The sequence below is a fragment of the Lytechinus pictus genome, chromosome 4 (assembly GCF_037042905.1).
Source record: "Lytechinus pictus isolate F3 Inbred chromosome 4, Lp3.0, whole genome shotgun sequence".
NCBI classification, from domain to species: Eukaryota; Metazoa; Echinodermata; class Echinoidea; order Temnopleuroida; family Toxopneustidae; genus Lytechinus; species Lytechinus pictus.
The window spans coordinates 12,834,491-12,858,941 of record NC_087248.1 but is presented as its reverse complement, the minus strand read 5'-3'; the positions used below and the strand labels follow the sequence as shown (position 1 = coordinate 12,858,941).

General features: G+C 37.2%; 1 protein-coding gene across 1 annotated transcript; it reads right to left on the bottom strand.

The window, feature by feature from the left end:
* Positions 1 to 226: 226 nt before the first annotated feature.
* On the bottom strand, positions 227 to 22,377 carry LOC129259521 (transcription cofactor vestigial-like protein 2). Its single transcript, XM_064098412.1, has 4 exons — positions 20,926 to 22,377; positions 16,196 to 16,778; positions 11,667 to 12,209; positions 227 to 2,706 (listed from the first exon to the last, which is right to left on the bottom strand). The coding sequence occupies exons 1-4, from the start codon at positions 21,001 to 21,003 to the stop codon at positions 2,657 to 2,659; spliced, it is 1,254 nt and encodes a 417-aa protein (XP_063954482.1). The 5' UTR covers positions 21,004 to 22,377; the 3' UTR covers positions 227 to 2,656.
* Positions 22,378 to 24,451: the final 2,074 nt, after the last annotated feature.

Sequence of the window (24,451 nt, the reverse complement as noted above, 5' to 3'; positions counted from 1 at the left end):
TGGTTAATGTGTCCATTTTTTTATTTTTATTTTACTTTTTTACATTTTCCGGACTTCGAACAATCCCGCTTCCCAGGGCCATGAAACTCCCTTTCCTTTATTGCTTAATGTTAGATACATGTCTATTTTATGTGAAAGACCACCACTTGGGTGATTAAGCCATTCTCTATTAATGACATAACAGATAAACTGAAATGAAAAACACACAACATTTTTTCTCGAATAATTTACTTACAAAAGAAAGCAAGTTTATTACAGTGCCGCTTGACATCGAATAAAAATCATAAAACAGTCATTTTTCACAAGCTTATACTCTAACTTCACAAAGTGACAAGGAATTTTTAAATCATTCTTGAATGATACTTTGGATGCACGAGGTTTGTTTTAACATTGTTAAAAAGGAGCCTTTTGTATTTTTGTTCATACCCTGTACACATATAATGTATTCAAGTTAAAAACGACTTTCTTATATTAATAATCCACATGAAGTACATTCAAACGCCTTGCTGAACTTCGTTGAAGGAATGTTTGAAACGGTTAAAAATTAAACAATTTATCTCATTACGAGGGAAAGGGGACTGGCTTATTTTGCTAAGAACATATGACATCGTCTTTATTTGCTTTTAGCTGAACAAAATACCGCCATCTTTTAAAGTAATGACGTATGACCATGCATGGTCCCTAATATAATCAGATATACTGATAAATAGTTCTAACAATTGAAAAACTAATAATAAAAAAATTATCAACTTCTTTGATAAAAACCGCATTAAAAGAAAAACAATCAAGTAAAACTTCTCTAAGAAAAAAGGGACATGTTAAATGTTTGAGAAATTACATAGGAGAATATGTCAAGCATTTTTTATTTTACTCTCTTATTTCTTCAAATAAATGTTCTTTTTTTCATTTGAAGTACTGTTTTCATACGGTAAAAATAACAAAACAAAAAATGAATCGCTTGAAACCAAAAATTGTATTCAGTCTCATCATCATCAGATTGTTGACTTTATAATGAAAAAAAATGACGGGCGCAATTTCATTGCATAAACAATTTCTCGTTAAAACACCTTTCCAGTATTTTATCTTAAGGAGAAAAATTATACATGATACAATTATAATGTAGGATGTTTCCTCACAACCATTAAAAAGGTAATTATGAAACTACAATTTATCATAATAATGCAACCTTCCTGTTATCTCTATACGAATTCAGAATCATGATAAAAAAATCATGATTAGAAAATTCTTCTTTTCAGATTACATGCAAAGTAAAAAAAATACAGTTTACCCATGAATAATTAAACAAAATATCAATACACCTTAAGCTGACTAAATCTTCAAACTGATTTGAATTAATTGGAAAAAAAAATGAAGCATAACACTGACAATTCCATCAAAATCGGATAAGTGTTCTGAAATTTTAATTATAAAAAAAGTTATATGTGAAATCATAAGCAGTGTGCAAATGAAATAGCATATATCGCACATGATTGTGACACTTTTTCTTTTGTATTTTGAAATTTCAAACGTTTCGATTTCCTCTAATGATGCAACACAGGGTTTATATCCTCTTGACAAAAATAAAGCCATCAATGTTTCGAGATACGGAGAGCATCTCTATAACAAAAAGATCGGAAAATTAAATTTCTAATATCAATTTTCATTGTAAATAAATACAAATTGAGTAGTGAGGGTGTATCATCAGTTCCTTGATTTAAATGCCGTCTGTGTTGCGCATTTTGTTACATTACGGGCGTATAGATTCACGGCAAAGAAAAAATGAGCGAAAGAAAGAAAAGGAAAGGGGAAAAAGGTAAGAAAATGTATGGCAAAATCTACCAAATTAGCGTTTTGTATTAAAAAAAAAAAATTGCCCAATACGCCGTGTCTGGGACCCGGTCTGGGGCCACCTCAAAGTTTTTGGCTCATTACACCACTGTTTCCTATAATATAAGGGAAACCTCAAAACGATTAAATTTTTATTTTTCAAATCCGGTTTTGATGACATTTTCAGTGTAATGCTTCTTTGAGTTTTTTTTCGCAAAGGCCTACATGAGAGTAAGCTGGTCGTCGTGGTGGACTTATTGTTTTATAAATTAATAAAATTATTTTTTTTTCCTGCAGGTACACCGTGATGACGTTCAACATGAAATAATAAAATAAAATAATAAGAACTTATTATTTTCACCTTTCTTTCCTGTCAATCCTTTGTTGTCATCTGAAGACCCGATATAATCAGAACATTTCGGAAATGTTCGGTGATTATACTCTTATCCAACATGTCCAAATTTTAGCCTTTCTATCAGCTGTAGAAAGTCGATCTTGCGACCTCGGGTACAATCGGAACATTTCAGCATAGTTCGGCAAATTAGAATGCAAACTGGAAAATGTGTATTGTCAGACGGAAGATTAACATTTTTCCATTTCCCAGTTTTAATCCACACTTTTATCCACTCTATGGATAAATTAAAAATAATATAAAATAGGGGCGAAGTTTACAGAAAATCAACATGATTTATATATAAGCAGCATGCAAAAGTTATTTTTCGGACAGTCTTTATATTCATCTCGGTACTCAGAAAGAAGCATGATGTTGATAAAAAAAAATGGCCACATTTTCGAGCAGATGACGTCGAGTTATATCCAAGAGAGTCAACTAAAACCAATAGAGATCCTTGTTTGTTTCGTGCGAGTCCACGGCGCTACCTGGAATTTAAAAAGTAAAGATTGAAATGAAATGATAATATGGAAAACGTTTAAATTTAAATCAAAGAACATGGCAAGGGGATGGGTTTAACTTCAATTAAATTCCAGTATATTTAGCAAAGAGTTCTGATGAGAATTAGCACAGAAATGAAAAAAAAGGAGGGATAAAATTAACAAAAATGTTTAAATAGTTACGACTTTTGACGTTATTCGTCTCAGATTAATAAGGGGAGATGATAATTAATCACCCTTCCCAATATAAATTATTTAAGCAAATTCACTTTCATCGGTACTATATAGGGTATATTATGTACAACTTTATAACACGGACTGTCAAAAGCGCACGTCAGGTTTTGGGAAGTATCTTATCATAATTTTATTCTCCAAATGTGACAAAGAAATTGACGGAAACTGTAGAAAAGTATAACAAGATGGAGAAGGGGTGGAGGGGGTCCTTTTGAGAGGTATATCGTTGACAATGGGAGATAGTGGGTGGGGCTGGAAAGGGGTAGTGGTGTGGCAAAAAGTGGAAGATGGCAGTGAGTGGAGGGGAGGGAGAGGCCGGGTGGGGAGGGGGGGGGGGTTAATTTTAACAAACTTAGTGAATTTAGTAGGGTCACGTTGTGACGTCACTCTTCTTCTCATGAATTCTTGATACAAACTAGGATGTGACAATTTTTTCTCCGTATAGCTTCAAGTCTTTTATTTATAATTTTTCAAAAGCATAAACAAAACTTCCTTGAATAAAATCAATAAATGATCATTTCTTTTCTGTTTCTTTAGATTTTGTTTTCAATTGTTGTATACTTGAATTAGACTATTTTGTGGAACGACATTTTCTGTCGGAATAACTGCAACAGGGAACTCCGTTTGTGTGGTCTGCCTAAATGAATCCAGTGCCCATTGATTCCAATATAGGCCTATCATAAATACACCCCTGTGACATATACCCTTAACCTAGGTCCTATCATCATTGCATTGTTTGTCTATCTTTATGAGCCCATTGTGGTTCGTTGACTCGCATGCGTCGAATGTTTATCATATTTCTCGATGTTACAAAAAAATAAGTGTCGTGATGAAAAGATGCCCATAAGAAAACCCTGAGAACCGCCTCGCCTGCAGACCGCTATACGAGCTGTCCTCACTCGCTCTCTTCTGTTATCTCGCCAGCGGGCGATGAACCCTCTTCTCCCCGGGTGCGTCGGCGTACAGAGGGGAGGGCATGAGGGTATACAGCCTGCAGCGGTGAGAGCATCTCGAGGGAAGAGAAGCCTGCCCAACGATAGGAATGAAATGTAATTGTGGCTCTCGCGGGAGGTTTTGAAAAAAGGGACATCGTTATTTTTGATAAACTTCGATTTGTTATTCTGCCCGATATAAGTAACCCGCAATTGTTTCAAATTTCCAGTCAGTGTTTGATTCAGAGCAAATCTCTTTGATTTCCAGTTTTAGACTGATTTGTCTGCAGTCATGAAGGAGGACTTGATGTTTACAGAATATTTCATTTCAGTATCTTCTAATTGAAATAATAAAATGAATGTTGTACATTTGAATGAGGTAAATATATAATAAAAAAAAAAGATTTGCAGCCATTGAAAAAGCCCTGAAATCTTCACAATAGCCTATTAATGGCTTTTTATAGTCACTATGTCATCACTAGATCATTTTCCTATAAGTTCATGGTCGATATAGTTTGGAAGACTGTATGTTACTGTTTCTTCTTTTATTTTTCTTCTTCTCTTTCTCCTCCTTCGTCTCTCTCTTCTTCGTCAAGTTCTTATTTTTCTCATTTTTTTCGTTTTCTTTTGCTTCTTCTTCTTAATTCTTTTTCTTCTTCCCTTCTTCTTCTCCTTCTTCAAGGCTTCTTCTTCTTTTTCTAATTCTTTTCATTTTCCTTTCTTCTAGGCTTCTTCTTCTCCTTCTTCTTCTTCTTTTCACCTTCTTCTCCTCCTTCTTCTTCTCCTCCTCTTCCTTCCCCTATTCCATTCTTCCTTTTATTTTCTCGTTCTTTTTTTTTATTATTTCTATTGTAATACTACAGTCATACATGGGGGTCCTATATACTTATATTTAAGACAGCGTCGTTTTTTCTTCGCTCTTTCTGTCTCACGTGTCTCATAAGTTGGGATTGAACCTCTGGTGGATCATTCATCACCATTTCGTTAGCTATGCCCCACATCTTGACTGACCCCCCCCCCCCCCCACCCTCCCCGTTCAGCCCACCCCACTACCTCGCTTCGTACATCCAGCATGCATCTTTCTAATTTTATGAAAACCATCTTCAAATTAGAGAAAAAATTGAATCACCGTCTTCATTCATTTCCAATCAAGACAAAACAACAAAAATAATAACTATAGCTGTAACATCGGGAAGACCAATGGGGCATTGCAAGAAACTTGTGATCAATTGCAAGTATAATTTCAGTCCCTAAATCAAGCATAAATTATGTCTTTCAATTAATTACAAATTTGCAACTGATTGCTAATCTGCTCCTTGAAACAAGGAGTGTAATCTGATTTGCTAAAGTCAAAATTGATCCATTAGATGTAAAATTGCAACATAATATTTGCAAGGGATTGCAAATATTCACAGAATCCCTATATAAAAGCTATCACCATGCTCACCACACTATTCGGAAAACTAAAACACATCCCACACAATAACTATAAACAAAAATAAATTACAGTGCATTTTATATCATTACGCCTTCCCCAATGATAACAAATTCTTTCTCTATCGCCTTTTCAAAGTATTCAAAAATATGATTTGCATGAAAAATATGCTACAGATATGAGATGTTATAATCACTTAATGCTTCCAAGAAGAAAGAATATAAAGAGTGTTAAAGTTGTGTATTTTATCAGTTGTCAATAATCCATCTACTATTTTCTTTAAAAGATGATAGTAATTTTGCTATATGTTTTTCATTTTTATGTGAAAGTGTTGAAGTCATCGACAAATAAAAACAATTTAATACAAGAAAGATCCATTAGTCCTTCCAGCTTTTTGAGCACCTTACATTATAGATATATACTGAAAAGTTGTCTTTTAAAAATATTTCCACGAATCTATCGAGAATTTCAGCTTTTAAATCACCAAATTTAGATAATTCTTCAACCATCTCACGAATACATGATTATGATAGATCTATTTGTGTAATCATTATAAGACAAGTCAAGGTAATCGCAATCAATTTCTGAATTATGAGATTTTTTTCTGCAGGAGAACCGTCATGACAATGATTACATCGATTGTGTAAACGAAATTTACAATTTCATTCCTTTAGTCAGGTAAATCCCCCCTACAAAGAGATGTCATAACTTAAAATGTCTGGTTTTACGTTTTATCCACAATACCATCGTGATCACGGCTGTCTACAATCTGTAAAATTACGTTTATTCAAGCTGTTTGTCTGTTTATTCATGAGGGTTGCATCCCACATGATCACAATAATTTTTCTGCCACCTTGGAAAATGTTACCATGACAACGGCCATGACTACATGACAAGTTGAAGAAAGGTGTATGACTAATAGCAGAGGTACGCCAATTTCCATCCCCAAAAAGTCCATGAAAAACGAAAAAGTAAAGAATAACAAAGAAAATAGGGGTGATTAGAAGTAAGTCAAGGCCGTCTGCAATATGGTGTTTTAAAATGAAGGTGTAAAAAATGGGGGCGCGTTGTTTCAAATTATGAAAATTAAAAAGGGGTAATATAAGGAGGGTTAGGTGACGGTGTATATCTTTGGCGGAGTAATATTAGTTTTGTAGTGAAGGTGATGATTGGAGGGGAATGGTCGGACGAGGATGGAGGGATTAAGGCAGTGATGAGGGATTTACTGATTGGACACGTTCACAGTCATATCCATAGAAGGATGAGGGATGGTGATCATGGCGATGGCGTATAGGTTGGGGAAAAGATGGGCTACTTTTTAATCAATTTTTGATTTATGGAATACGCAGGGTAGGGGTAATGTCATGATGATGATAATGGTGGTGGTGATGGTGATGATGATGATGGTGGTGGTGGTGGTGATGATAATCATGATGATGGTGATGGTGATGATGGTGGTGGTGGTGATGATGATGATGATGATGATGATGATGATGATGATGATGATGATGATGATGATGATGATGATGATGTTGATGATGATGATGATGATGTTGTTGATGATGATGATGTTGATGATGATGATGTTGTTGATGATGATGATGTTGATGATGATGATGGTGGTGGTGGTGGTGATGATGATGGTGGTGGTGGTGGTGATGGTGATAATGATGATATCGAAGATGGTGGTGATGATGTTGATGATGATGCTGCTGATGATGATAATGATGATGGTGGTGGTTATGATGATGATAATGATGAAGGTTGCGGTGGTGATGATGATGATGATGAAGATGATGGTGGTGGAGGTTATGATGATGATGGTGGTGATGATGTCATTATAATCGTTATCATTTATAATTCATATCATTATCATTATCATCATGTTAATGATTAATATCAAGATCATTATCATGTATACTTTTTTTCAATAGACGTATTCTGTTCGACCTAAGAGATTTGAATCTCCTTGATTTGATTTAAAATGACCAAAACTATTGCATCCACATTACAAAAAGAGAAAGAAAGAAAGAAACGGAGATGTGAGTACTATTTTACAGATACGTTTTTTAACCTGGCTAAATATGAATTTTAATAATCTAAGAAGTAGTTCACTCCAATACATCATCTCCATCGAAAACGACATCACCAACACTGTCACCACTTAACGGTATCGGGCTTCTGCACTCGACCAATTAAGGTGAGGTAAATGGGTACCAGCAGGAAAAGAAGGAATTCTTTACAAAACTGTGAGCACCGAAATCAGTTGCATATTCTTTAGCAGGGGTAATATGGGAGGACCTTGGGCACCTAAGAAGGTGGTACAGTAAAATCTGAAGGCCTATATCATTAGTACTATTAAACAAATCAATTTGCACGGAGCTAAATATAATCTTGTCTCCTGGAACGGCGCGTGTACATGTCTAAATATGAATATTTTAATACATGGGACAGTGGGCGCTTTAATCAAGCTAACCAGTGTTTTGGACATTCATGGCAGAAATTTTCCATAAGATTCTTAGTTCAGAAATGACATTGGATGTTTCATTTTCCAACAATCCTATTCTCCGGTGACAGAAAGTAGAAAGTGGACAGTGGCGGGTAATGGAACCAGACAAAATAATCGCAGTTAATTCCACGGAGCTTGCTACTACGATTAGTGTTACACTGATTCGGTAATGTAATAACACTGATAGGTCTGTTTGCTAAAACTTGAATGAGATGACAAAGATGCCTGTCAGCGCAACACGCAATGTTGCCAATAAAGTAGTGGGTTCGTTCCCACTGCCTACATTTTCTTACACCCCCCACACACACTTTCAGAAAGTGGGGTAGGTCCCTGCTAGAAAGAGACAGAGTAGTCTGCAGGCACATACTCTTGTTTTTCGCAATTCGCATAGTACATAATGCAGAGTCTGAAGTAGTGAGTCTCGATTCACTATGTACTGTGGCTGGCTCTTATTTTGACACACAGACAGAGCCTTTGACGTTAGTATATTGCTCTAGACCTGTTATTAGTTAAGTGTAAAATATGAGTCTGTGAAACAGAATATCATGCAGTGTGTTCACAGTGTGTTCATACTGTGAACTATGTGATTCACACTGTTAAAATGCTCAGTGTGGCGATAATAATTTCACACTCTGGACACGTTTAGAGTGACTGTTCAGTGTGTTTCACATAGTGTGAAGATGTTATTATTCACACTGTGGATACGCTTTCAGACTGTTCAGTGTGGGGGTGTGGAGACGATATCACTTTGTGGACGCCTCTACAGTTTTTGTGGTCACAGTGTGTTCACAATAATCGACTGTCGGTGTGAAGATATGATCCACACTGTTAAGATGGTAAAATTAAACAGTGTGAAAATGATTTCACATTGTGTTCCACATTGTGGACACACTGTGGCACACTGAGTTCTTTCCATCAAAAAAAATCACAAGGTTAAAAAAATAAGTAACACTTTGCATAAACTATATAGTATATACAAAAAGTGGGCAAATTGGATGATTGTTTTTCACAATGGTGTATTCTTCACGAATGACTATGAGATGAGCTGACGTTGTCAACCACTTTATACGAATGATTACATAATCACTTAAACAGAATATGACACTTGATTAAAAAAAAACACCTTAAAGAGAGAGAGAGAGAAAAACAACAACACTTCTCGATACTCAATCAAATGTTTATAACCGAGATAAATGCATCTGGAATCATGAAAAAATATTCATTTTAAATTCGCGTTCTATCGCGACATAATACGCATGCACATCTCAAATCAAGAGTGGGATCCTATATCCATCACGTGATGTGAAAATTAGTATATATATCTTAAAAGAACACCTTGATTTTATTAAATATAGTTTGCTTTTTAAGTAGTAAAGGAGTTGAGGGTGTAAAATGATTTCAAATACCCCGATAAGAAAAAAAGGAATATAAATAATAATTTTCCAAAGATATTTCACAAAATGATTTCAGAGTATTACCACCAACAAAGACTTATCGAAAACAATTGATTAGGCCTATGTATGATGAGAGCCCTTGGCACTACAGCTCCAATGATAAAGTAGTCGCTATGCATCGACCAAGAGATAGGAGTAAATCGTTTTGGAAACAATCTGGTATGACGAATTAAATTCGAATGGATTTTGTAAAACAAAACTCATAAACAAAATTTATTAAATGTAAAATGGGGACATGCATCAAATGGATGTAGGAAATTCAGCATGTGTAATCCGATAAGAAGAGGCAATGGAAACGGGCCTCACAAAGACAGAATGGCAGACCGGTAGAATATCTTTCGTCATTGGTATTGGAAGGATTATAAGATACGTTGCAAGTAAATCAATTTAGTTTCTTCCAAACTTTGGACATCAAGAACCCGATGAAAGTTGACCAAGATCGACCGAGAACAGCGAAGATGTTGCATGAGCAAAGATGAGATGGAATGAGAGTCAAATGAAAAACAGAGAAGAGTCGAAGGAAAGATGTATGCCTATCGAAAGAGGAAGGGGAAAGAGGGAAGACGAGAGTTAGACTGAACGAGAACCAGTGACAGAACCAGAATGATCGGAAGGGGGAACAAAGATAGACCAAGAAATGTATATAGTGAAAAGAATAAAGATCGAAAGAACTTAAGTATGAAAGAAAGAAAGAAAGAAAGAAAGAAAGAAAGAAAGGAAGGAAGGAAGAAAGAAAGAAAGAAAGAAAGAAAGAAAGACAGACAGACAGACAGAAAGACAGACAGAAAGAAAGATAGGAAGAAAGAAAAACGAAAGAAAGAGAGAAAGAAAAATAAAGAATAAAAAGAAAATAAATTAAGAAAAGGAAAAAAGTGAAAAATTGCCGATAATGTTGAAAAGCCACAAAATAAAGCAAAATAACCAATGGGCCTTTTTTTCTGGGGGAGGGGCAACCTCCCTTCGCCCCCCCCCCTCGGAGGTATAACACCACTGTGGAGTATGACATGTACTAAACATAATTATGACTGCAGGGGGAGGGGCAAGAACAGAAGGAGAAAGGTTGAACGGATCTGACAATGGATATCGATGAAACAATCCAAAACGCATGCTTGTCCGAAAAACATCTTTGTAGCGAATTTTTGAACCAGAAAAAAACACGAAACTGTCAAAAAGGAAACAAAGTGATGCAAATCAGGCAACAGAAATACATGAGAAAATTGAGAAAACCATTTGATTTAATCTGGACTGGACTACCTCTGATATTTCGTGGAATCCCATACAGAAGATGAAGAGAAGTATCATGTTTTTATTAGTTTTATAACGATTTAGATGGGTAAGATCTCCTATGTGTTTAAAAATATCATTTTATAGATTCTTTCATATCTCTTCTTTCTGTCATATTAGCCTACTGAACTACTCTGATTACGCAGCATATACTAGACTCCTCCCCCTATCATCACGGATTAACCAATCACGTCAATTTGTAAGATAATAACCCGCCCTCATTTTTCAATAGTACGTTTTTCATCCCAAAGGATTAATATTCATCTTTGTTTTGTATACTTGAAGCCCATAGGTATTTAACCCCATTTGCTACCGAACTTAATGGTTATTGAGCGTTGATGTATTCCATTTTATAGGACATTCCAGGGTATTATTTTGATATGTTATAGACAAGATGTTGTTGTTGGTGTATTTTGAATAGAAAAAAATATCTCTTTTTAATATCTCCCGTTATGTTATCATGCAACGATAGCTTTGTATTGAAGTAACCAAGGAGTAAAACGTTTATTATGAAGATATTCACTGTTTACACCAATTAACAAAAACGTACCATTTTTCCTAAATGCAATAGAATATGGTAGGACTATTCCTAAACGCATCACCTATGTTTTTGTCAAAATGTAGATATGGTGAGTGTGTATTAAGACACACTCGTCACTTCGCAAAGTTCTCAAGAGTAATTCATATGGATACTATAAAAAAGTTATCATTAATGCATTGATAAGTAAATTATACATTTTGAGGTAGAAGTAATATACTGCTACCACCATCGACATCATCGCCATCGTCATCATCAACACTATATTCATCATCATAATTACCACCATCACCACCAACATCATAATCATCATCATCATCATCACCAGTATCCTACTATGGCATTATTAGTATATTACTGTCAACATCATTATCATCATCATCATCATTATAACCATCACCATCATTCTCTTCATTAGTAGAAGAGAAGGATAACACTAGTTGTTTTAGTAGTTGAAGGAAGAGAGAAGGAAGGATAGTTACCAGAGGGGGGGGGGGGGGTAATCCACGAAAGAAATTATAATGCATGGTATTCAAAGGTTGATTATAATCATTAACTTCACCTGTTTCGACGGTGTATGACGGTACCTCTGTCGTTGATTGGTGACTATGAGGGGTGTATGTCGACGGCCATTCCGTCGTCGACGACTTCGTAAAGTCACACTGACCCGGTATCGTCGGCAGCCGCCCCGGTCTCACGGACGGTTGAATGAGTAAAGAGCTGTACCTCGGGCTGAACGCGCTTCCGGGCGACACTCCGTAACCCAACTCGTGCAACCCCGCGTGATGGTGATGCGCGTAGGACGACTGGTGGTGCGCGGGGAACCCGTAATGCCATGCCTCTGCCTGCGAATGGTGCATGGAAGCTGCCCGGTGGTGCGCATGGTGGTGCATGGTGTATGAATCGGCGGCCGCTTGTGCGGCGGTGAGGAGGGATGATGTGTCGTGGTGCGTCGAGGTGCTCGTCGGGTACATGGAGTTGAGATGCAGGCTGTTACTGTTGCTGCTGATGTTGTTATTGTTGCAGTTCGTGACGTTACTGTAGAAGTTTGAATTCCAGAAGGACGGTGGAAAGCTACGTTTACACATCGGCGTCGGCGAACAACCTAGGAATCAGGCACAAAGAAAACATAATACCAGAACACTTTTAGCGAAAGCATAATATGCTACCAATAGCCCATGCCTACTGATGGCTTTTTTTTTTTTGGGGGGGGGGGAGGAGCTGATGGACCTCCTTTCATAAAAGATGATATTTTTGTAAACATCATAATTTGCCAGACGTGGGATTCTTAAACACTGTTGTCTTTAAAATTACATTGAACGCAAGGAACTTTCAGTATCATGATTTTTTACAAAATTTCTTAAAAATCTATGATTTTAATTTTTCAAACCAAATCTAGGAAGGCTTGAACAGTTATTTCTACTATCGATTTGGGGCTCACTTCTAGTTTTACACCCGCTAGAAAATTTTCCAAAATATGCACATGATTATATTTGCCCCATTATCATCACGATTATGGTTAAGCAAATATTAGAATCAGGGTCGTCGCTCTTTAATGTTTCAAATGGGGGGGGGGGATTTAAATGTGAAAAATAAAGACAAATTTTGAACTAATTATACTTAAGAATTTCGCACGCAAAGAAAGGCAAAAAAAATGAAACTTTTGTATGTTTATGCTATATTTTTATGCCTACTAAAACATAAAATGGCTTTATACAGTGTTTTCCTAAGCTTTTATTAAAACATAATGTTTGCATCACATAAACAACGAGTTTTCGCAATTGCAACGGGAACCGATTCTAGAACATAGTAAAAGCATTGAAATTACCATCAAATCACAATGAACAGCTGAGAGGTCTTTGTCGAAAATTGGTGAACCGGACAGCAGATCTTCTCAAGTCGCGGAGCTGACTAAAAGAGCAAATGTGTCGTTTGTCCAAATTCATGGACGAAACTGCTGTTTTGATTCACAAATTTTCGACAAAAACTGCTATAGAGAATAGATTATCTACGTTCCAGAAAGAGTCTGCGTGGTGTTTTTGAAAACTCTCTATTATGAATTTTCCAAATGTTCAAACTTATGGGGGGAAATTCAATATGTTTGCTCCCAATAATTGCATGGGGGCGAACATCCCCCACCCCAGTCTTCCCCCGCCACGATCGACGCCTCTGGGTAGAATGTAATATGCAACATACTCTATAAAAGTGTTCTAAAATGTGACATGAATATCCATTCACCTTTCAAAATGATTGGTCAATATGATTGTTCGACCAAAAACAATGGTCAAAATTAACCGAAATTCAGGTAAGCTCTAACCAATTAATTGGTTAACTTTGATCAGTGCAGTGGTATTACCTTCATCAAAATATTCAGCAACACGTTGGTTATGTTGACAAATCCTTTTTAAGAGTGTTCTTTTATTATCTAAAGGACAAAATCCAGAACAGAACATCGTGCAAATATATATATATTTGATATATTTTTGATACTCGACTATATTCTTAAAATAAACATAGTAGGCCTATAAGTGACGGATAGCTACGAGTGCTCATCAATCTTTCACTTGTATCAGCGGCTGTTGAACGGGAAACCTCAGGGACAGTCCCCCGCTAGCTTGGTATGTGCTCCCCGCTAGTTTCACATCTTCCCAAGACGAGCATTAAAGGTAATGTAGGCCTAAATATTGATCGTGGCAAAAATGAGTCTTAATCATCACGAATATTTAAAATCCAGATTAACCATACACAAAGTTATGTTCCAAAATGTTATTTCTTCATGCACTTCCTAAAAAAAACCAGGTAAGATATTTATTTTAAGAGTAAGCAGATAGATTTAAACAGAGCTGATCTGGCAAAAATACTTTTCGAATATTATTAACGCGGTGGCGGCGCCCCCCGCCCCTCTTGCGGACCGTTGCGCCTCCAGTTTCACCCTGCCAGCTATATAGAATTTCCCTCCGTACATCATTTTGAGCCCCCACCTTTCTCTCTCTCTTACTCATGACCATGGGGCAATTCCCCCAGCTAGAACCTTTGTCCTCCATTTGCTCCCCCTGCTTTAAAAATAGCGTTTTAATGATGTCGCCACTGCATTCGTGTTATCATGAATATATATTTCATGTAATTTTGCTAAAGATAGATATTGGGGTTCAAAAACTAGTGAAACATTGAAACCTGAATATAGGGAAATTCAAGTAGTACTTGTGCTAACGGACTAATTAAAATCCACTACCTTACTTTCCCGGTGGCTATATATATTGTCTTGCAAAGAAAAGCTCAAAATGTGTATAACACCTATACACAGGGTTTCATTCATTCAAAAAAATCAATTTCAGCCAAATCTTTGATCGATAGTGGTTGAGTAACTTGAGTTTGTCTATAAATAGAAATGAATATAATTATCTCGTGCATCTTTTTTTAATTCAAATCAGTTTGTAAAGATTACCAAAGCCAATGGAAGGTAATAATGAATACAGCTACATACAGTTTCGTAATAATAATAAAAAATGGTTTCATTTAGTTAATTTATTCAAACTCGTCACTCGTTCGTGATACACTGTGACAGCGTTTCATCTTTTATTTGAATAAAATTAATTATAAAACTTGCTATTTCATTCACACCCCCTCCGAAAAATACGACTCTGTCTAATCTTACTTCTCTCTATAATAAAAATATATAAAAAGATACTTCTCTTCTTATTGGTTTTACTTTTGACCCTATACAAACTGTTCATACTGGAATAATTTTTTATATCTACAGTAACACATAATTCTAGGCAAGAATGGTGCTACAGGGAAAGGAGAGTCCGCCGCCCCTCTGTTGTTTTTCAAGTAGTGAAAAAATGGAGGAAAAGAAGAAATAATGTATAGAGAAGCGTATATAAGTTTCTTATTAGATGAAATTCTAAAACTGACACGAATTAAGAAGAAATAATTTACGCCATTTGAGACAAACACTGAGAGAAGCCAATCAGATTTCAAATTCAAAGACCTTGACTTAACCATAAGCCGGGCCTGTTTCATGAAGTTTGTCGTAAGTTAGGCATGACTTTCAGCACGACTGGTGATCAGATTTCGGCTCAGTGAATAATGAGTAAAGCACCCAAGAACATGTTCGAGACGTTCGTAAATCCATGCGTCACTAAACTGCTTAACGAACAGTTTTATGAAACAGGCCCCCGTAATAATTATAAAAACCAAATTCAGTTCAAATTTTGTCAACATTTTGCACCTCGGATTTTCAGAGAAAAAAAACAACGAAAAAAGTAGGGAAGATAATTATGAGGGAAACGAACCAAAAATATATAATGAAAATGTGGGTATAGTTCCATTACTTACGTCAGCACTCGGTGGGGCGGGGTGAAGTTAGGGGGGGGGGTGATGATTCTATGCTCAATTGAACTTGATTCGCATTTTAACAATAGCCCAACGCCTGCCAATAAATTTGACCATGGTTATGGTCATTATCATGCGATGGGAACACAACTACATGGCCGTACACCGATTTTTTTTGTGCGGGGGGGGGGGGCAGGGAGTGTCAAAATGTTAGAAGTTACTGGAAAGCGAGGGAGTACAGCGACCGAGATTGTCATGGAGGCACTTTTGATTTCATGAAGCTGAATTATTATGAGCAAAGTTGATACCTCTATTTTTTTTTCTTTCCTTTTTTTTTCTTTCTTTCTTTCTCCCTCTCCCCCTCTCTCCTTTCTTTTTTTCTCTTCCTTTCTTTCCCTCTTTCTTTTTCTCCCCTATCCTCCATTTTGCCAACTGGTACATGATTTTGCCGACTGCCATGAATGTTGGGGGGTGTCACACCCCCCATACCCCCCCCCCCCCTCTAGCTACGGCCCTGGCCACCCCCAGTCATCTTGACAAATGAGGAAACAATGTGGAGTATCCGCCCCCAAACCAACAGTTTCTTTTTTCCTCCACTTAATTGTCACCAGATAGCATCCCTTTAAGAGGTTAATTAAGAGACAAATAACACGATATATAAAATTCTTAAGAATTTGTTTTTTCCATTAAGAGCGAAACATAATGAGAATTCAACTAGATTAAGGGGGGGGGGGGCATGTAACAGATATGACTTACCATTGTTTTTGCTTGGCCAATTCGAGTTTTCTCCTCTGCTGTCACCACTGTCATTTTGACTGTTCATATCACTGCCATTTATTGTCCTTTGTTTTCCGTCAGTGTCTTCAGCATAGCTCCCTTGATGACTCAGTGATCGACTGAAGTGTTCGTCAACTATCTTATCCAAGTCACCAGAGTAAAACGTAAAAATAACACAACGGGAATTAACGTAGTCCGCTTCCGGCGGGGGGTCCTTGTCGCTCGCATTCCCCGATTCCTCTTCCTCCTTCACGCCGAGCGCTGAGGACGGCGTCGCGAGCGATGACGGGGTGGAATGCAGGGAAGAATGCCCCGAGTGTCCTTGAACGCTACCTGCGCTCACCCCACTGCCGTGACTCCCCACGCTGCCGTGCCCCGTGTAGTGCGTCGCCGTCGCCGCCGCCGGGTGGTGGTGGAAATGATGGTGATGGGGGTTTGCGGTGGTCGAGAACGCCGAGAGGCTCGGCGTGTGGGAGGTCGGGTGGTGGTGGCTCGACGTCGAGCTGTAGTCGACCGCCGAATCGAGTCCCATCGCCTCCTGCATCTTGTAATGTCCAAACTTCTGCAAAGAGTTGATGGAAAAGAAAATCATTAGGGATCATTAGAATGCGGTTGTTTTGTATATTCCCAATGTATCACCTTGAGTTCTTCAACTTCTTATGCACTGGATACGCAATACATTACGTCATTACATCAAGTTGGAGTGATGAGGAGAAAAATTTATTCTTCGTGGAGTGGGATTAAAGATGTCACTTAAGAGTCAATTACAACTTTGCTTAAAGGGTTTTATAGGCAATGCTTTGGCATTTCTTTTCAATTGAAATGAACAATGGCGTTTAGCAGGTGCCCAACATAGCGCAGATAACCCGAATTCCTTGTCATTCATCGTCATAAATAGAATACACTTGTCCTTATACCAGTTCATTGAACCGTTTCAAGCTATTAAAATGATCATGGTATATTATGAATATCTACAGCATGTAATTTAACCTAATTTAATCTCACCGGGACCATGACCCATATCAACGAAAAAAAATTCAAATTAGATTTCATAAGAACAAAGATTCGCGATGCATATTTTTTTGGCCTAAACAGTCACATCCACACAAAGTAATAAACTCCTTCGTGACTTTTATCAGGGGTCGCGGAAAGGAGGGGGCTGGGTGGGCTTCCGCCCCCACTTTTGTTTCCAAAAACTGTGTACAAAAACTTAAAAATGACCATCTGATTGTGATTTTTGCATGGTCAGTCCCCCCCCCCCCACTTTCAAAACCAATCCTCTAACCCTGTTTATGATTATCCCTAGCCATGGCCCGATCATGAACATGGTTAAAAAATAGAAGAACAAAATCTTAGTAAAACATTTAGGCTGATTGTCATTCCTCAGCTTAATAGATAACGCAGTGACCATGTAATTTCTGACTTTGGATGTTCGACAAAGATCGAGAGAAAATGATATTTTTGACCAGGTTTTAATGACACAGTACATCATTTACCCTTGTTTGGCGCGGGGGCTACTAAAATATAGAACAAAAATAGTTATCGAAAAATGTAGTAATATTACATAGAGCATACGTAACAATTGCAGAGTATCATACCGACCATCCAATAAAATCGGTAAATTGCCTATTCGTCTACTGCCATCTCGTCCACTCACCACATGGTCTATTTTCATTTAATCTAATATCACTCCGTCCGTCAACATGTCTTCTAACAACCATTTGGTCCAATTATCACTTCGTCTAATCTTCGTCTATGACCATTTTGTCTCATTACTAGTTGGTGTAATATCCATTTCATTTTCGTTCATTTTGCACAATAACACTTAGTCCAATTAGATCAAATGTTATATGGACAAAATGGCTATTGGACCAACTGGTTATTATACGAAATGGTGAGTGGACGAATTGGCAATAAGACCATGTGGATAGTGGACGAACTGATGGTAGACGGTAGACCAAATGATAGTAGACGAGTTGGCAACTGGACGAATTGGCATAAGACGAATTGGAAATAAACCATAAAATCAGCCACACGAATGACGGAGAAAGTAGTTAGTGCGACTTCTTGATAGTTTTGATCAAGATAACAACAAAGGTCGAACGTTATGTTTACATGCTTTTGATAATCATCTTCCTATCTCTTCTTCGATCGTATTCAATATTTATACAAGCATGTTCATCATTCCCCAGACAGCTTACCATAACAAACATCGAATAAAATGTATGCTGGTGTGTAACGGATGTTGAGATACAACACACACTAACCATGCTAACGATGTAACATAAAATATTGTAGCAGAGTGTAAATACAAGATATTTATTTTGTCTTCGCAAACATAATGATTACAAAGAAAATTGTTTTCTACTGGTGTAATGTAACATTAGACATGCATGAACAAAATAAAACAAAGAAGCAAATAAGTTACTCAGGTATGAATCAGATACAATAAAACATTTACAAAAGTTTGAGTCGTCCAGAATACTTATCATAATTATTATAATTCAAAAGGTTGTTATTATTATTATCGTCATCATTATTAATATTACTTTTATATGATTATTGTTATTATCATGAAACTTTCCGGGATATCAGTACATCAGTGTCATCATTTCGCTGGGAACAGAAGTTTGATTAGCGTTGAGCTTGTGAATTGAATTTGTGGATAGAGTCGGGTATGAATGAATTTCTAAAACGGGAAAGGTGGGTTGGAGTGGGACGAAGGCTGGCTGTTTTCTCTTGGTTTCAACTCGCATAATATTATATAGGCCTATTACTAGTATCATACGAAATTTTATGTCATATATAATTCATTTACTGCCGGGATTCACCGTTATATTGTTTTTAGATATTTGTTATAATATTCATGTTATGTGAAACGAATAGTGAGTTATGTAAATAAATTCAAATCAAATCAAATAAAAATCTATTACATTGTGCATACCGCCACTGTACAGGACCGAATACTTTCCATAATGTTTTCTGTATTAAATAGTTCATGACAACATAATATCGCAAAAAGCGAAATCGGGTGCTAAATGGGGCTAGGCCTAATATTTTTAGTTTACCATAATTTTTGGAGGATTTTGATTTTGTATAAGATTTTTCTCTTCTTTCAAACACTATATTTTAACACCGGTGACTCATCGGAAGACCAACTCTATGACTGAAGATGACATATCCACCCCATGATGTGAATAAAATAAAAGTAAAATAAAAAACGGACCTTTCTCTAAACAATCAAAAACAATTTCCTTGTAAAGTGATATTAAATGCATCATTTAAATTCAATCTTTTCAAACTCAATTTAACCGAATTAAATCAAAACATTTTATTTTACTACTCTCTTTGGAAAAGGTGCAGAGTTGCAGTAAGGAGAAAATGAGAGTGAACCATGCCCGTAACAACATATGGGCAAATACGTCCTTTTTATTTAATCCTTTTTATTTGAAGAGAGCACTAAAATGTTTCTTTGACTTCCCCTACACATTGATTAGTGTGTATAGGACTTGATCAAACAAAAACTAAGTGGGACAGAACAATGAGACATTAACACATCTCATGTTTGGTCTCTGGGCCTTTCTGTTTACAAACTAGGCCTATGGCGAAACAAAAGCCTTAAATGGACCAACTCGTATAGCATATACCAATATTTCATATTGTCATCAATGTGAATTTCTTCTACATAATACCTAATTATTGATAAGATTGATGTATGACTGATACAAATTCATTTGAAAACATTAAACTAACAAAATTAAAGAAATAGAAATTAACGTGTTTCTTTCTTAATTTCAAATGGAACAAAATGCGCCATGAACATCGTCTCATGATAAACTCGGTGTATTACAAATATTCATATTATTAATATCGTTATCCTTATATGTCATTGTGGGGAAAATGAGGTAGGGAATAATGAACGATTGGAATTTGGGGATTTTAATTCAAACTTTCACCAAGGACCATTTCGAGATGTGTGCCTTGATATTTTGTCGATAGACCTAGTCAATTTTAGATTTGAAATGAACATATTTACAGAGGATGGCAAGCGGACCTCCTTTCTCTAATCACATTTCTTCATATTGTTTTCGAAACGATTTACTGGTATGATATTGGCTATTAACCAATCATGACCAATCATTTTTCTTAATAAGATCACCATCACACAATTGCAATAATTTTCACCTATAAGCGTCATAAACTATCTCAACTCCATCATCCGTCACCAAAATAATTGCCATCATCACTATCATCATCATCATCATCGTTGTCGAAGTCACTGTAATCATCATCACCACCACCACCAATACCACTACCCTCATCATCGTCGTCATCATCCTTATCACCACCACCACCAACAACATCATTACAATCATCATCATCATCATCATCACCACCACCACCAATACCACTACCCTCATCATCGTCGTCATCATCCTTATCACCACCACCACCACCAACAACATCATTACAATCATCATCATCATCATCACCACCACCACCACCACCATCATCATTATCGTTATAATCATCATCATCATTATCGTTATTATCATCGTCACCATTATCGTCATCATTATAACCACCATCGCTACCACCTACCACCACCATCATCATAATCACCATCATCATCATCAACAACCTTCATTACCACCACCATCAGCAACATGTCCACTTCTATCACACAAGGGGAACAGAATAATAGTTACCTGTGCGAATGGCCTTTGGTAGAAGGGATACTGGTAGGGTTGGTATGTACCCTGGTACATTACGTCCAAACAGCTCATGATGACGGTCAGCGGACGTGGATGATCTCGACAACGACAACGGGGTTACACCAATGTGACGGCTGGTTGAATCTAGGAGCCACCTTTTAGAAGCGACCCCTTAACAAATTCCGTTCAAGTGTGAAATAGAAAGTGCTTTACGTTTTATCACGTTCCTCAGGAAAAAAAAAGTTGTCGAAATTGAATTAAGTGTCCACCATCGACATCGAGATTGAAAGAAAACCCTAAGTTCATCGTAATGATGCTGGCAGCTTGTTCAAACCATTACTGCTCATAACGATTTTTGCGAACTTTTATGGCACCTCAATCTTGAAGCTTTGTTCAGAAAACCACTTCTTCCTATATAGTCTTCCAGCACTTAATCTGCGTGGCAACATTAATCCATTGAGACCAAATTCAAGAGTAACATTAAGCAACGTTTCGAGATGGATTGATGGAAATCGATGATATCGACTGTCAGTGGTAATTTTACAAATCAGCCAAACCCACGTATTCAATGCCGCCAAGAACTTTCAAAATCGGTGACTTTCAATCTCCAAAATGTAAAGTGATGTAGTCGAACATCCAAAATTCGGCGGGAAATCACTCAGCAAAATTATAGGATGCATGAACGGTATATCCATGAGAAGATGCGAGCATGGGGTGTCCCAGGACATCTATGGACGCATTCGATGTTCAAAACAATGCTCGTTTGTCTCTAACAACGCTGATATTCGATCCAAGTTCTCGTGTGTGGCTTCACTAAGTTTACCAAATCTAGGGGCTTGAAATTAAACGAGGTTAGAAACATTTGCAAAATGTTACAAGATATGTCACTGGACTAAGTGCAGCGTTGTATTAATGTTTCGAAACGAAACGATGACTGTTATTATCCACACAATGATGATGGATGTCGGCTGCGCATAACCCATCCCCACTTTAAAGCTATCTGTCTGGAGAATTTGTTCAGGAGATGATGATTCCAAAACTGGTTGAGATTTCTCAGTAATTTCTGGGACACGACTGGAGAATGTAAGACATGTGATGGTCTGTTACGCGATATGACAAATGAATTTGGAATGAAGAGAGAGAAAGGGGCGACCGCGACCAACTTCCGAGGCAGGACGGCCCGCCGAGGAGTTGACAGGTTTATGAACTTCACTCGCGTGCGCGCTCAATCACTCTCTCGCGTCTTGTCACCTTTCTCAATACTCGGTCTCCTAACTGGTCCCTCTCTCCACCCGCTGTTTCTACTCGCTGCTTCCCATCTTCCAAGGATCGCGATCGGCTCGCCTCGGATGCAGGGACGAGTACCTAGCGCCGTTGCCTTGACACGTCCGTGAGGCCGATCTAAATATCACGCATTCTTCAAGGCGCTCTTAGAATTTCCCAAATGCAGGCGACAGGTCTTGCATGACAGGCAACAGTTTGTAGTGATTCTGCCACTGATTTGTGGAATGTGTATTACATCCTTTAAATGCTATGAATGGTCATAATTTATTTATTTATTTGTTTCTTTAGACAGTTCATGAAAAGGATGAAATAGTCAAGACCAAGGTAAAAGGATGTTTAAAAAGATCATAAAAGTGTTCAATGAATTTGGATTCAAACAACACTTGCTTCAGCCTTCTCTCTTCTTTAATAGTCTCTTAATGTTCTCTGTGTTTTGTTGTTTCTTTAAAGGTACATTTCATCTGCATGAGTTAATTATCCATCACTGATTTTTTTAAATAGTTATATGAAGATACCAAATAAAGACCAATCTTAATAACAAACATTAAAAAAAAAAGGAACAAAGTCAGTCCGCGTGATGGAAGGAGAAATCAAACAGCAAACTTCAGAGTCTGAAGAGAGGAAGACTACTAGATGGTCATCTCAATGATGGGCATCGCTCAATATGGGTCACTTTTGTTGACATTCAGTCTACTGAGAAACTTGCTGTCTGGTGATTGCTGGTATCTTTAATCATGGAGCTATAGATCCATGCTTTAATCTAAAAGGGGTCAGTCATCACAGTTGGCCGAAGCCGAAGAGACCGCGAATAGCGATTTTTTTTTGCAAAATGTAACGCGGACTGATTCTACAACAATGTAAATCTATTGAATATTCCCGTCATGTCACTATGTACAGCTAGAGGTCTTTGTCGAAAATTTGTGAATCGGGACAGCAGATCTTCGTGAAATTCGGAGCTGACGAAAAAATGTAAACATGTCGTTCGTCCATCAGAGTCACGGACGACACTGCTGTTTTGATTCACCGATTTTCGACAAAGACTGCTTTGCCATTAAGCGTTTTTTTACAATAGATTCTATACGTTCCAGAAAGCGTCTGCGTATTGTTGTGAAAACTCACTGATACCGATCTTTAGGACACTCTGTTTGTCTGACTTTGAGTTCGGTTTGGTCTTTTGATGACAGTCAATCTAAGTGTTGGTCTCCTTGACTGTTTAGGGCTGTGTGGAGGTTTTTCGAAGGTGTGTGTGTGCGTGTGTGGGTGGGGTGTGGTTACTTTGCTAACAATCTGAATCAGATTATCATTTTAGTATTCTGTACATGTTTATTGAAGGGGGGGGGGGGGCTGAAGCACTCCCTTGCCCCCAGTTTGTCGGATATTATATCTGACAGGTTCCATATTTCATCCGACAGTAATTATCGTCGTAACAGTGCTTCTCGGCCTATTAAAATCAAGGAAAGTTGTCAGATATAAAACTTGTCGGACAATAGTGTTGTTGATAAAACGCTCCCTCGATAACTTATTTTGAGTTCGATTGGCTGAGCTGAGAAGCACGGGTGTCTGAGTGTTACTATGACAACTGTCGGATAAAATTAGAGTTTGTCGAATTAAACTTCCAACAACTCCTTATTGCCCTCTTAGTCTCATGATGAGCTCTCTTTGGCTTTTTGTCATGGATTTTCGGGAATGTTTAAATTTAGATGCTGGTCTCTAAGTAAAATAAAACGTCAGAATCGACTAGATATTTGTTCAATGGAAAGTTTTTATTAAAAAAAATAATTATTTAAGAACATATTTTCTGTAAAAAGATTGAATGAATTCTCCTTCTTTCAGGGAATTGAGAAGGGTACTGCTTAATTAATTAATTATTCATCATAGTCATGGGCTTCACCAATACACGCATTTTCGCAGAAAGAAAGGAAGAAAGACAGAAATCATTCAAAAACAACAAAGGCTGAGAAATCATTCGCTCAACTTCTGTAGATCTAGGAAATCGAAAATGTGCAGTTAACATCCACCCCAACAATGTAGGTCTTAATCAATGTTTTACCCTTTTAACATTTTGACGTTATTGAGTATTTGTCGGGAGACAATAACTATTGGGCAGTAAGGTTTATTTTCATTTGATCTAATGTCAATTCGTCCAATTGCCATCTCGTCTACCATCATTTGGTCTACCATCAGTTCGTCCAATTTTCACATGGTCTATCTAATTGCCATTTCGTCCACTCATCTT